The 13,125-nt window shown below is 39.9% G+C and overlaps 1 protein-coding gene across 1 annotated transcript in view; it reads left to right on the forward strand.

The window, feature by feature from the left end:
* The first annotated feature begins 1,150 nt into the window (after positions 1-1,150).
* Positions 1,151-13,125, forward strand: part of SHCBP1L (SHC binding and spindle associated 1 like) — a 44,037-nt gene continuing 32,062 nt past the window's right edge. The window contains exons 1-5 of the mRNA XM_086343484.1: positions 1,151-1,587; positions 5,157-5,306; positions 8,624-8,838; positions 9,803-9,889; positions 9,961-10,179. Of these exons, the coding sequence (XP_086199610.1) occupies positions 1,189-1,587; positions 5,157-5,306; positions 8,624-8,838; positions 9,803-9,889; positions 9,961-10,179 (1,070 nt within the window). The 5' untranslated portion in view covers positions 1,151-1,188. The remainder of the gene's footprint in view (positions 1,588-5,156; positions 5,307-8,623; positions 8,839-9,802; positions 9,890-9,960; positions 10,180-13,125) is intronic.

Consider the following 13,125-nt stretch of genomic DNA (forward strand, 5'->3'; position numbering starts at 1 on the left):
TTTTCCCAGTGCTGTTTCTCTCCGTGGGAGCTGTCAGCCCCAGCGCAGTATTTCACAGCTAGACTGTAAACAAAAGTTATTCCAATTGGCTCAACAGTACTTTCAATAGAAGAAATAACAGAAACGAACGGTCTCTGTTCTCCAAAACTATCATCTTGAGCAGACTTTTATTGTGAAAGCGTTCGTCATTTGCCCACATTACTCCCAGCTGGAAATTTGCGTGCAGTTGAACTGTTACAAAACATATTCTTTCACGTGAGAATTTTGAGCAGCAAAAAAGGGACATGAAAATAGACCACACCTATCCTTCTTGGCAGAAAGTGTCTTCCTTAAAATGTAAAGAAAATTTTATTTTGGGAAACTTGTGAAAAATTGGGGGGAAACCTAGGTTGCTGGATTTGTCACTAGATTTTCCTCTAGTAATAACCAGAAAGGTCCAGCTACCATTGCCACTCAGTATAAAAATAAACTTTCTTTCAGGCTGTATTTGAGCAGACACGTGTGCATGGAGGGTTAGGTAGCACCTACATATATTAGGTTATGAAGACGTGGAGGGTGTCCCACAATCACCCCTAAAACGTATGAGGACCCTACGAAAATCTTCCTTTGGGAGAGAATTCCGTCTCTAAAGAGACGGTTCTAAAGAGGGCAAGGTGAGGTTAGACCCAGCTTCTGATTTCTCAGTTGGTAAGGACTCTGCCTGCAATGCAAGAGACCCAGGTTCAGTCCCTGGGTGGGGAAGATCCCCTGGCAAAGGAAATGGCGCCTCACTCCAGTATTCTTGCCTGGAAAATCTCATGGACAGAGGAGCCTGGTGGGCTACAGTCTATGGGGTCCCAAAAAGTCGGACAAGACTGAGTGACTAAACCACCACCATCATCACCAGACCCAGCGGGCGCCAAGCAGGCCGCCATCTTGTGGCGCCCCTGCCCCGCCCGCCAACAGCTCGCCCAGAACCTTCCTTCCATCCCGTCCCGCCCCGTCGCTCCCCACAGCATTCCTACCCGCCCCCAACCCCCAGATTCGGACCCGCAGCCAACACCTCATCCCCCAACCCACTCCGGGCGGCATCCCCTCGAGCCGCCGCGCTCGTCGCGGGACCTGCAGGTACGGCTCGCCCATCGACCCGCGCGGCCCGGGCCGGAAAAGTGACTAACGGCTGCCGCTGGCCCGCAGGGTGCTGAGGGGATGGCGTCGGGGTCCCGGCTGCCTGAGGACGCGGTCCGAGGCGTCAGCCCCGGCCAGCGAGGCGAGAAGATTGTGTCGGCGCTCACCGGGGACTTGGTGATGGCTGCGGCCCTGAAGAGCGCCGCGTCCCCGGTGCGGTCGGTGGTGGCCTCCCCTCGCCCGGTGAAGGGGACAGCGGGCCGGGAGGCGGCCCGGCGGCGGCTCCAGCTCCTGCCGGGTTCTCAGGCCGAGGGCCCGGGACAGGGGCCAGAAGAGGAGGAAGAGGAGCCCCTGCTCTCAGTGCCCGAGGAAGACGAGGAGGCGCGGCCGCTGCCCCCGGTGTGCGTGTTCCCCATGAGGGGGATGTGGCGGGAGGAGAAGGTGGCGTTGTACTGCGACGAAGTGCTGCAGGGCTACAAGGTGAGGACAAGAAGACAGCGGGCCCCGAGGGACTCGGGGCCACCTTCCGTGCAGATGTGGGCACAGAGTGCACGAAGAACCTGCATGTCACAAAAGTAAATTTACTCCACGCTTACAGGACTTCCACCTTGATAGAGGTTCCCAGGCCTCTATTGAATTCCAATTCAATTTTTCCTTCAAACAGATCACATAGCGTTTTCCAGTTTTTTTGAGAGCTGAAGGAAGATAGGCCTTATCAGTGCCCTGGTCCTAACTTTTCTTCCCAGGATTAAGCGTCTTTTAATTTCATGGCTGCAGTCACCATCTGTAGTGATTTTGGAGCCCCCCAAAATAAATTCTGCCACTGTTTCCACTGTTTCCCCATCTATTTCCCATGAAGTGATGGGACCAGATGCCATGATCTTAGTTTTCTGAATGTTGAGCTTTAAGCCACCTTTTTCACTCTCCTCTTTCACTTTCATCAAGAGGCTTTTGAGTTCCTCTTCATTTTCTGCCATAAGTGTGGTGTCATCTGCATATCTGAGGTTATTGATATTTCTCCCGGCAATCTTGATTCCAGCTTGTGCTTCTTCCAGCCCAGCGTTTCTCATGATGTACTCTGCATAGAAGTTAAATAAGCAGGGTGACAGTATACAGCCTTGATGGACTCCTTTTCCTGTTTTACTGTGTCATTAATCAGTCAGGGTTTAATGTCTGAGTTTCATACTAGTTTAGATTATCATCCTGGGGTAGTTGAATTGAAATGCAGAAAACCAAATGGGCAAAATATTTATTGAATTCTTAGTATGCTCATTTGTTTTATAGAATGGATTTCTATTTTAAAATTTTATGTGCTGAGTAAATTCTAAATAGGTCATTAAATCTTTAAAGTTCATAAAAAATTCATGACTAGGTTTTTAAACATGATAATAACCATGTTTTTGTATGTATAATTACAGTAGAGCTACCTGGAGTAACAGGCAAATTTGGCCTTGGAGTACAAAACGAAGCAGGGCAAAGGCTATCAGAGTTTTGCCAAGAGAATGCACTGGTCATAGCAAACACCCTCTTCCAACAACACAAGAGATGACTCTACACATGGATATCACCAGATGGTCAACACCAAAATCATATTGATTATATTCTTTGCAGCCAAAGATGAAGAAGCTGTATATAGTCAGTAAAAACAAGACCAGGAGCTGACTGTGGCTCAGATCATGAACCCCTTATTGCAAAATTCAGACTTAAATTCAAGAAAGTAGGGAAAGCAGCTAGGCCACTCAGGTATGACCTAAGTCAAATCCTTTATGATTATACAGTGGAAGTGAAAAATAGATTCAAAGGATTAGATATGATAGAATGCCTGAAGAACTATGGATGGAGATTCGTGACATCAGATGGGAGGCGGTGACTGAGACCATCCCCAATAAAAAGAAATGCAAAAAGCAAAATGGTTGTCTGAGAAAGCCTTACAAATAGCTAAGAAAAAAAGAGAAGTGAAAGGCAAAGGAGAAAAGGGAAAATATACCCATTTGAATGCAGAGTTCCAAAGAATAGCAAAGAGAGATAAGAAAGACTCCCTATGTGATCAAAGAAATAGAGGAAAACAATAGAATGGGAAAGACTAGAAATCTCTTCAAGAAAATTAGAGATACTAAGGGAACATTTCATGCAAAGATGGGCACAATGAAGGACAGAAATAGTATGGACTTAACAGAAGCAGAAAATATTAAGAAGAGGTGGCAAGAATACACAGAAGAACTATACAAAAAAGATGTTAATGACTCAGATAACCATGATGGTGTGATCACTCACCTAGAGCCAGACATCTTGCAATATGAAGTCAAGTGGGCCTTAAGCATTACCACAAACAAAGCTATTGGAAGTGATGGAATCCAGTTGTTATTTCAAATCCTAAAAGATGATCCTGTTAAAGTGCTGCACTCAATATGCCAGCAAATTTGGAAAACTCAGCAGTGGCCACAGGACTGGAAAAGGTCAGTTTTCATTCCAATCTCAAAGAAAGGCAATACCAAAAAATGTTCAAAATTGCCGTCATTCTCACACATTAGCAAAGTAATGCTCAAAATTCTCCAAGCCAGGCTTCAATGGTATATGAACCAAGAACTTCCAAATGTTCAAGCTGGATTTAGAAAAGTCAGAGGAACCAGAGATCAAATTGCCAACATCTGTTAGATCATAGAAAAAGCAAGAGAGTTCCAGAAAGAATCTACTTATGCTTTATTGACTATGCCAAAGCCTTTGACTGTGTGGCTCACAACAAACTTTGGAAAATTCTTAGAGATGTGAATGCCAGACCATCTGACCTGCCTCCTGAGAAATCTGTATGCAGGTCAAGAAGAAACAGACAGAACTGGACATGGAACCACAGACTGGTTCCAAATCCGGAAAGGAGTACATCAAGGCTGTATATTGTCACCCTGGTTATGTACTTATATGCAGAGTTCATTATGCAAAATGCTGGGCTGGATGAAGCACAAGTTGGAATCAGGGTTGCTGGGAGAAATACCAGTAACCTCAGATATGCAAATGACACCACCCTTATGGCAGAAAGTGAAGAGGAACTAAAGAGCCTCTTGATGAAAGTGAAAGAGGAGAGCGAAAAAGCTGACTTAGAACTCAGCATTCAAAAAACTAAGATCATAGCATCCAGTCCCATCACTTCATGGCAAATAGATGCAGAGGCAAGGCAAACAGTGACAAATTTTGTTTTCTTGGGCTCCAAAATCACTGCAGATGGTGACTGCATCCACAAAATTAAAAGACACTTGCTTCTTGGAAGAAAAACTGTGACCAACCTAGACAGCATATTAAAAAGCAGAGACATTATTTTGCCGACAAAGGTCTGACTAGTCAAAGCTATGGTTTTTCCAGTAGTCATGTATGGATGTGAGAGTTGGACCATAAAGAAAACTGAGTGCTGAAGAACTGATGCTTTTGAACTGTGGTGTTGGAGAAGACTCTTGAGAGTCCCTTGGACTACAAGGAGATCCAACCAGTCAATTGTATAGGAAATCAGTCCTAAATATTCATTGGAAGGACTGATGCTGAACCTGAAACTCCAATCCTTTGACCACCTGATGCAAAGAACTGACTTATTTGAAAAGACCCTGATGCTGGGAAAGATTGAAGTGGGGAGGAGAAGGGGATGACAGACGATGAGATGTTTGGATGACGTCACCAACTCAATGGACATGAGTTTGAGCAAACTCTGGGAGTTGGTGATGGATAGAGAGGCCTAGTATGCTGCAGTCCATGGGGTTGCAAAGAGTCAGACACAACCGAGTGGCTGAACTGAAATTGCTCAGTAGATCAATAAAACAAATTACTTAAAAAATAAATAATAAGTAGATGTCTCATCTCTGAATTACTCTATGAGTGAATAGATATCTTTTAAATTTATTCTAATTTTTTAATGTTTCTATTTTTCATTAAATATAGATTCAGTTAAAATCTATTATTTCTGAGTTTTTTCATTATTTTAAGGGCGTATGGGCTGCATACTTAATAGAAATCAGTAAAAATACTTAATTTCATATATATATGTGTACATATTTTTGTTTTGCTAGGCAGAAGATGCTGATGATGCTATGAGTAAATATCTATCAGAAAAATTAAAGTTGAAAGACAAATGGCTTGGAGTCTGGAAAGCTAATCCTGAGTTATTCTTTGTGAAATATGAAGAATCTTCTATCCCTTTTGTTGGTATATTGGTTGAGGTAAATAATTTTTACCTGATCCTTTTTCTTTGCGTGAAATTATCAGTTCTTTTTAGGACCAAAATTTAACTTTATAAATTTGAGGTTTGGATACTTAAACAAAGGTTGGCAAAAGTTTACATCTATTTAAGTTTCTTAACAAGTTAACAATGTAAAAAGAGGGTAAGGAGGGGTATTTGCACACATTTTCCTGTAAACAGTTACCATTAAATCAAATCTCATAGTATTAGGTAATATTAGCCTACTTTCAATTGCTCAAATAATGTAAAAATAACAAAAGTGCACTTCTTAAAAATTAGTAAATTAGGCTTTAATTAGTTTGGGTCTTTTTTCCCATTATTTATCTTTAATCTTCATTTATCTGAATTATGAGGTTTAGTTATATTAAGAAAGAATAAACTAGATCAGAAAATTATTGGTAAAATTTGTAATTTTTTCCTATGAAAAGTGACTTTTTAGTATAATACATCTACTTCCAAGCTTTTATCTAAGATTTTGCTTTTATAGTCTATAGGTTAAATATTGTAGCATATTTGACATCATAAATCTGATTGCCTTAAAGGTCAGTTATCCTGTGTAGAAATTAATACTTGCAATCACAAATGGTACTCCTTCAGATAGATATTTCAAATCTGTGGTTTTGGTGATAAGAAAAAAATTGTGTTTGAAAATTGTGTTTGAAACTCATTACATTACATACTATCAGAAAACAATTCAATTCTGTGTTTATAGAAAATAAGTTATGGGTACATGTATATATATGGTTGAGTCACTTTGCTGTTCACCTGAAACTGTCACAACATTGTTTGTTAATTGGCTATGCCCAATACAAAATAGAAAGTTTAAAAAAGAGAAGGAAAGAAAGCATGGTTAGGTAAGAAAACCAAACAGTCAATTGACCGTAACTTGATTCCTTTGAATAAAAAATTAAGCACCAAAATGCTGTATATGTAAAAAAAAAAAAGTAATACTTTTATTGGACATGTATTTGAAAATGTTCAAAATGTATTATTGGTAGTGTTTATTTTTTTTTTCAGTTTTATTGAGTTATAATTGACCAGATTATAAGATAGGGTGTATAACATGATGATTTTATACATACATATAAAAAACTGAAAGTGAAGTCGCTCAGTCGTGTCCGACTCTTTGTGACCCTGTGGACGGTAGCCTACCAAGCTCCTCCATCCATAGGATTTTCCAGGCAAGAGTACTGGAGTGGGTTGCCATTTCCTTCCCCAGGGGATCTTCCCAACCCAGGGATTGAACCTTGGTCTCCCACGTTGTAGGCAGATGATTTACTGTCTGAGCCACCAGGGAAGTCATAGATACATATGCTGCTACTGCTAAGTCGCTTCAGTCGTGTCCGACTCTGTGCGACCCCATAGACGGCAGCCCACCAGGCTCCCCTGTCCCTGGGATTCTCCAGGCAAGAACACTGGAGTGGGTTGCCATTTCCTTCTCCAAGGAAGGAAGTATATATACATATACTTCTTGGCAAATAGATGGGGGAAAAAATGGAAAAGGTGGCAGATTTTATTTTCTTGGGCTTCAAAATCACTGTGAATGGTGACTGCAGTCATGAAATTAAAAAACACTTGCTCCTTGGAAGAAAAGCTATGACAAACCTAGACAGCATATTGAAAAGCAGGGACATCACTTCACAAACAAAGGTCTGTATAGTCAAGTTAAGGTTTTTCTATGTATGAATGTGAGAGTTGGACCATAAAAAAAGCTGAGCGTTGAAGAATTGATGCTTTTGAACTGTGGTGTTGGAGAAGACTCTTGAGAGTCCCTTGGACTGCAAGGAGATCCAACCAGTCCATCCTAAAGGAGATCAGTCCTGGGTGTTTGTTGGAAGGACTGATGTTGAAGCTGAAACTCCAATCCTTTGGCCACCTGATGCGAAGAGCTGACTCATTTGAAAAGACCCTGATGCTGGGAAAGATTGAAGTGGGGAGGAGAAAGGGGCAACAGAAGATGAGATGGTTGTATGGCATCACAGACTCAGAGGACATGAGTTTGAGCAAACTCTGGGAGATGGTGAGGGACAGAGAGGCCTGGAGTGCTGCAGTCCATGGGGTCACAAAGAGTTGAACATGAGTTGGTGACTGAATAACAAATTATCAACTGTAGTCACTATGTTATATGTTAGATCCTTAAACCTTTTTCATCTTACAGCTGAAAATTTGTACCAACTTCTGTAATTCTATATTTTATGCTAATACTTAGTGTAGTTTATTAATTTTTAAAGCTACTGTGCATTGGTTAAGATTTCTCCTTTCAATGCAGGGTGTGCTGGTTTGATCCCTGGTCAGACAGCTAAGACCCCATGACTCCCCGCCAAAAACCAAAACATAAAACAGAAACAATATTGTAACAATGGCAATAAAGACTTTAAAAATAAATAAAGCTTCTGTCAACTCAGTAATTTCATGCACTTATTTTCAGACATGCTAGAGGTTATCACAATATTGTGGTGAAATAAGACAAGAAAACACACGTGTGTTGTTTATGAAGCTAAATTTATTCAACCTGTACTCTTGCCTGGAAAATCGCATGGACGGCGCAGCCTGGTAGGCTACAGTCCATGGGGCCGCTAACAGTCGGACACGACTGAGCGACTTCTCTTTCACTTTTCACTTTCATGCACTGGAGAAGGAAATGGCAACCCACTCCAGTGTTCTTGCCTGGAGAATCCCAGGGACGGGGCAGCCTGGTGGGCTGCCATCTATGGGGTCACACAGAGTCAGACACGACTGAGGTGACTTAGCGGCAGTAGCAGAAGCAGCAAGGACTTTACCTTTTACTTTTCTTTTTAGGACTTAACTTTTTTATTATGTCCATTCTACTTTTTTTGGTATTTTATAATCCTTTCTTTTACTAATACTGTAATACAGATAATCAGTTCAGCTGCTTAGTAGTGTTGGACTCTGTGACCACATGGACTGCAGCAGGCCAGGCTTCCATGTCCAGTATAGACTATAGAATATTTTAAGACATACTTTCATGGCAAAATTAGTCCAAAATTTTTTTTAATACTACTGTTTTATAAAATCCAAAAGTCTGGCAACTCAAACTTAGAAATTATGTAGGAGACAGTTCCTCTCATGAACCTTAAATACTAATAATTGTTTAAGAAGTAGTTTGAAAATTTGTTTTGATATTTTATTCTGTATTGATCTATTGTTATTATGTACATTGACTGTTAGAGAAGTCATAAAAATTTAAAAGAAGAAATGTTATAAGTAGCTCATATTTGAGGAAGAATCTTTGTGATTGACTTTCATTCACAACTACAAACTTCATATTTATCTTAGGTAACTTGTAAACCAAGCCAGAGCTCATCGTCTTGTTTCAACGTTACTGTTTCTGTTGCTGAGCCCTTTTCTTCTAACATTGCAAATATTCCAAGAGATTTGGTTGATGAGATTTTGGAAGAACTAGAGCATAGTGTGTCTCTCTTGGAAGTGTACCCTGTTGAAGGACAAGATTCTGATTTACATGATATTGCTTTGGCCTTGGAAGTTGTAAGGTATTAGAGCTTTTAACTTCTGAAAGTTCTCATATTTAAAAAGTTGATTTAATATGTAAGTCTTGTTCATATAGGTACTTTATTTAACTTTTTACTCACTGCTGAAATCAATTTTTCTATTTTCAATGTACTTATTTGTACCTAAAATATTCTCTCTTGTGGAAGTATTTTATGTGGGCAATAAGTTTGCTGGGTTTTGATCTTGCATTTTACAAAATTTGAATTTTAAAAACTTCTAGAGATAAGTCACACTAAATTCTGGTATATTCCTTGGCTTTCACTGATGGGACCCAGGTTCAATTCCTGGTCAGGAAACTAAGATCTGGAAGGCTGCAAGGGGTGGCAAAAAAATAACCCAAAAAACAAAACCACCATATTCTGCTCATATTTAAGCATCTTAAATATATTAGATTTCATTTTTCACATTTAAAAGCATTACAAGTACCAGATGTCATCATCCCCATTATGATTGCTTCTTACACATTGATGCAATTTGAGAGAAGCTATATGTAAGCATAATACAGAATATTGGGGGGCATGTCTTTGTTTTCCTAATACCCCCCAATATAAAATATGATTATATCTCAGATATTATTTATTTGGTAAACAAAATCAGCCACAGTCTATGAAATGTGGAACATGAATTTTATAATCCCACTTCAAGAAACATTATCTGTAGTAACTTGAAATATAATGCAGATCATCTAATGTTTGAAGTTTTACTTTTAATATTAGTTCACTGAAAGTTTATTTTGAAATATTGGTGATGGACAGGGAAGCCTGGCGTGCTGCAGACCATGGGGTCACAAAGAGTCAGACATGACTGAGTGACTGAACTGAACTGACTGATTTTTTTAAACAATTAAGATTCATATAAAGATTTCTGACATCAGGATATCTTTTTAATTATAAACATGGTACTGGCTGATTTTGATCACTGTCATCTCAATCTGATTTGTCATAGGTTTTTTTATGACTTTCTTTGGAGAGACTGGGATGATGAAGAAAGTTGTGAGAATTATACTGCTTTGATTGAAGAAAGAATTAATTTGTAAGTATAGTTAAAAACTTACTCATCATATTATGTAAGATAAACATTGTCACTGTACTGATACTTTTCAGGTGGTGTGATATACAAGATGGAACTATACCTGGCCCTATTGCACAACGTTTCAAAAAAACTTTGGAGAAGTATAAAAACAAGAGAGTTGAACTCATTGAGTATCAGAGCAATATTAAAGAAGATCCATCTGCGGCAGAAGCTGTTGAATGTTGGAAAAAGTACTATGAGATAGTAATGCTCTGTGGATTACTGAAAATGTGGGAAGATTTACGCCTCCGGTAATAATTTGCCCTATTTTTTTTTTAAGATTTATTTATTTATCTATTCATTTTTTTCGTTGTCGTAGGTGTGGGTCCTCATTGCTGTGTGCTGGCCATTTCCAGATGCAGCGAGCAGATGCCACTCTTTGATGCAATGTGAGGGCTTCCCACCATGGTGGTCTCCCTGTTACAGAGCTCAGGCTCTGGGTACACGGGCTCAGCAGTTGTGGTGCACAGGCCCAGCCACTTCAGAGAATGTGGGATCCTCCCAGACCAGGGATCAAACCAGTATCCCCTGTATTGCAAGGCAAATTCTTAACCACTGGGTTACCAAGGAAGCCCTGCCCTATTTTAAATGGAAACAAAAAGATTGCATGGTCATTCTTTTTTTTTTTTAATTAATTAATTAATTTTAATTGGAGGCATTACTTTACAATATTGTAGTGGTTTTGCCATACATTGACATTAATCAGCCATGGGTGTACATGTGTCCCCCATCCTGCATCCTGAACCCCCCTTCCACCTCCCTCCCATCCCATCTCTCAGGGTTGTCCCAGTGTACTGGTCCTGAGCACCCTGTCTCATGCATCGAACCTGGACTGGCAATATGTTTCACATATGGTAATACACATGTGTCAATGCTATTCTCTTAAATCATCCCACCCTTGCCTTCTCCCACAGAGTCCAAAAGTCTGTTCTTTACATCTGTGTCTCTTTTGCTGTCTTGCATATAGGGTCATTGTTACCATCTTTCTAAATTCCATATATATGTGTTAATATACTGTATTGGTGTTTTTCTTTCTGACTTACTTCACTCTGTATAATAGGCTCCAGTTTCATCCACCTCATTCAAATGCATTATTTTTAATAGCTGAGTAACATTCCATTGTGTATATGTACCACAGCTTTCTTATCCATTTGTCTGCCAATGGACATCTAGGTTGCTTGCTTCCATGTCCTAGCTATTGTAAATAGTGCTGCAATGAACACTGGGGTACACGTGTCTCTTTCAATTCTGGTTTCCTCAGTGTGTATACACAGTAGTGGGATTGCTGGGCCATATGGCAGTTCTATTTCTAGTTTTTTAAGGAATCTCCACACTGTTCTCCATAGTGGCTGTTCTAGTTTGCATTCCCACCAACAGTGTAAGAGGGTTCCTTTTTCTCCACACCCTCTCCAGCATTTATTCTTTGTAGACTTTTTGATAGCAGCCATTCTGACTGGCATGAGATGGTATCTCATTGTGGTTTTGATTTGCCTTTCTCTCTTTTCATGTGTTTGGTAGCCATCTGTATGTCTTCTTTGGAGGAATGTCTGTTTAGTTCTTTGGCCTATTTTTTGATTGGGTCATTTATTTTTTTGGAATTGAGCTGCATGAGCTGCTTGTTTATCTTTGAGATTAATTTTTTGTCAGTTGCTTCATTTCCTATTATTTTCTCCTATTCTGAAGGCTGTCTTTTCACCTTGCTTATAGTTTCCTTCCTTGTGCAAAAGCTTCTAAGTTTAATTAGGTCCCATTTGTTTATTTTTGCTTTTATTTCCAATATTCTGGGAGGTGGGTCATAGAGGATCCTGCTGTGATTTATGTCAGAGAGTGTTTTGCCTATGTTTTCCTCTAGGAGTTTTATAGTTTCTGGTCTTATGTTTAGATTTTTAATCCATTTTGAGTTTCTTTTTGTGTATGGTGTTAGAAAGTGTTCTAGTTTCATTCTTTTACAAGTGGTTGACCAGTTTTCTCAGCACCACTTGTTAAAGAGATTGTCTTTTCTCCAATGTATATTCTTGCCTCCTTTGTCAAATATAAGGTGTCCATAGGTGCGTGGATTTATCTCTGGGCTTTCTGTTTTGTTCCATTGATCTATATTTCTGTCTTTGTGTCAGTACCATACTGACTCAGTAAGTGTAGCTTTGTAGTATAGTCTGAAGTCAGGCAGATTGATTCCTCCAGTTCCATTCTTCTTTCTCAAGATTGCTTTGGCTATTTGAGGTTTTTTGTATTTCCATACAAATTGTGAAATTACTTGTTCTAGTTCTCTGAAAAATACCATTGGTAGCTTGATAGGGATTGCATTGAATCTATAGATTGCTTTGGGTAGTATATTCATTTTCATTATAACAATTCTTCTGATCCATGAACATGGTATATTTCTCCATCTATTTGTGTCATCTTTGATTTCTTTCATCAGTGTTTTATAGATTTCTACATAAATAGGTCTTTTGTTTCTTTCAGTTCAGTTCAGTTTAGTTCAGTTGCTCAGTCGTGTCCTACTCTTTGCGACCCCATGAATCACAGCACGCCAGGCCTCCCTGTCCATCACCAATTCCTGGAGTTCACTCAAACTCATGTCCATCCAGTCAGTGATGCCATCTAGCCATCTCATCCTCTGTCGTCCCCTTCTCCTCCTGCCCCCAATCCCTCCCAGCATCAGAGTCTTTTCCAATGAGTCAACTCTTCGCATGAGGTGGCCAAAGTACTGGAGTTTCAGCTTTAGCATCATTCCTTCCAAAGAAATCCCAGGGCTGATCTCCTTCAGAATGGACTGGTTGGATCTCCTTGCAGTCCAAGGGACTCTCAAGAGTCTTTTCCAACACCACAGTTCAAAAGCATCTATTCTTCGGCCTTCTTCACAGTCCAACTCTCATGTCCATACATGACCACAGGAAAAACCATAGCCTTGACTAGACAAACCTTTGTTGGCAAAGTAATGTCTCTGCTTTTGAATATGCTATCTAGGTTGGTCATAACTTTCCTTCCAAGGAGTAAGCATCTTTTAATTTCATGGCTGCAATCACCATCTGCAGTGATTTTGGAGCCCAAAAAAATAGAATCTGACACTGTTTCCACTGTTTCCCCATCTATTTGCCATGAAGTGATGGGACCAGATGCCATGATCTTCATTTTCTTTTCTTTTTTTTTTTTACATATTTCAATGCCATTCTCCGAAATCATCCCACCCTCTCCCT

Source organism: Bos grunniens, chromosome 16 (assembly GCF_055505025.1).
Source record: "Bos grunniens cultivar Pamir isolate PY7600 chromosome 16, Bosgru_T2T1.0, whole genome shotgun sequence".
In the NCBI taxonomy this organism is placed as follows: domain Eukaryota; kingdom Metazoa; phylum Chordata; class Mammalia; order Artiodactyla; family Bovidae; genus Bos; species Bos grunniens.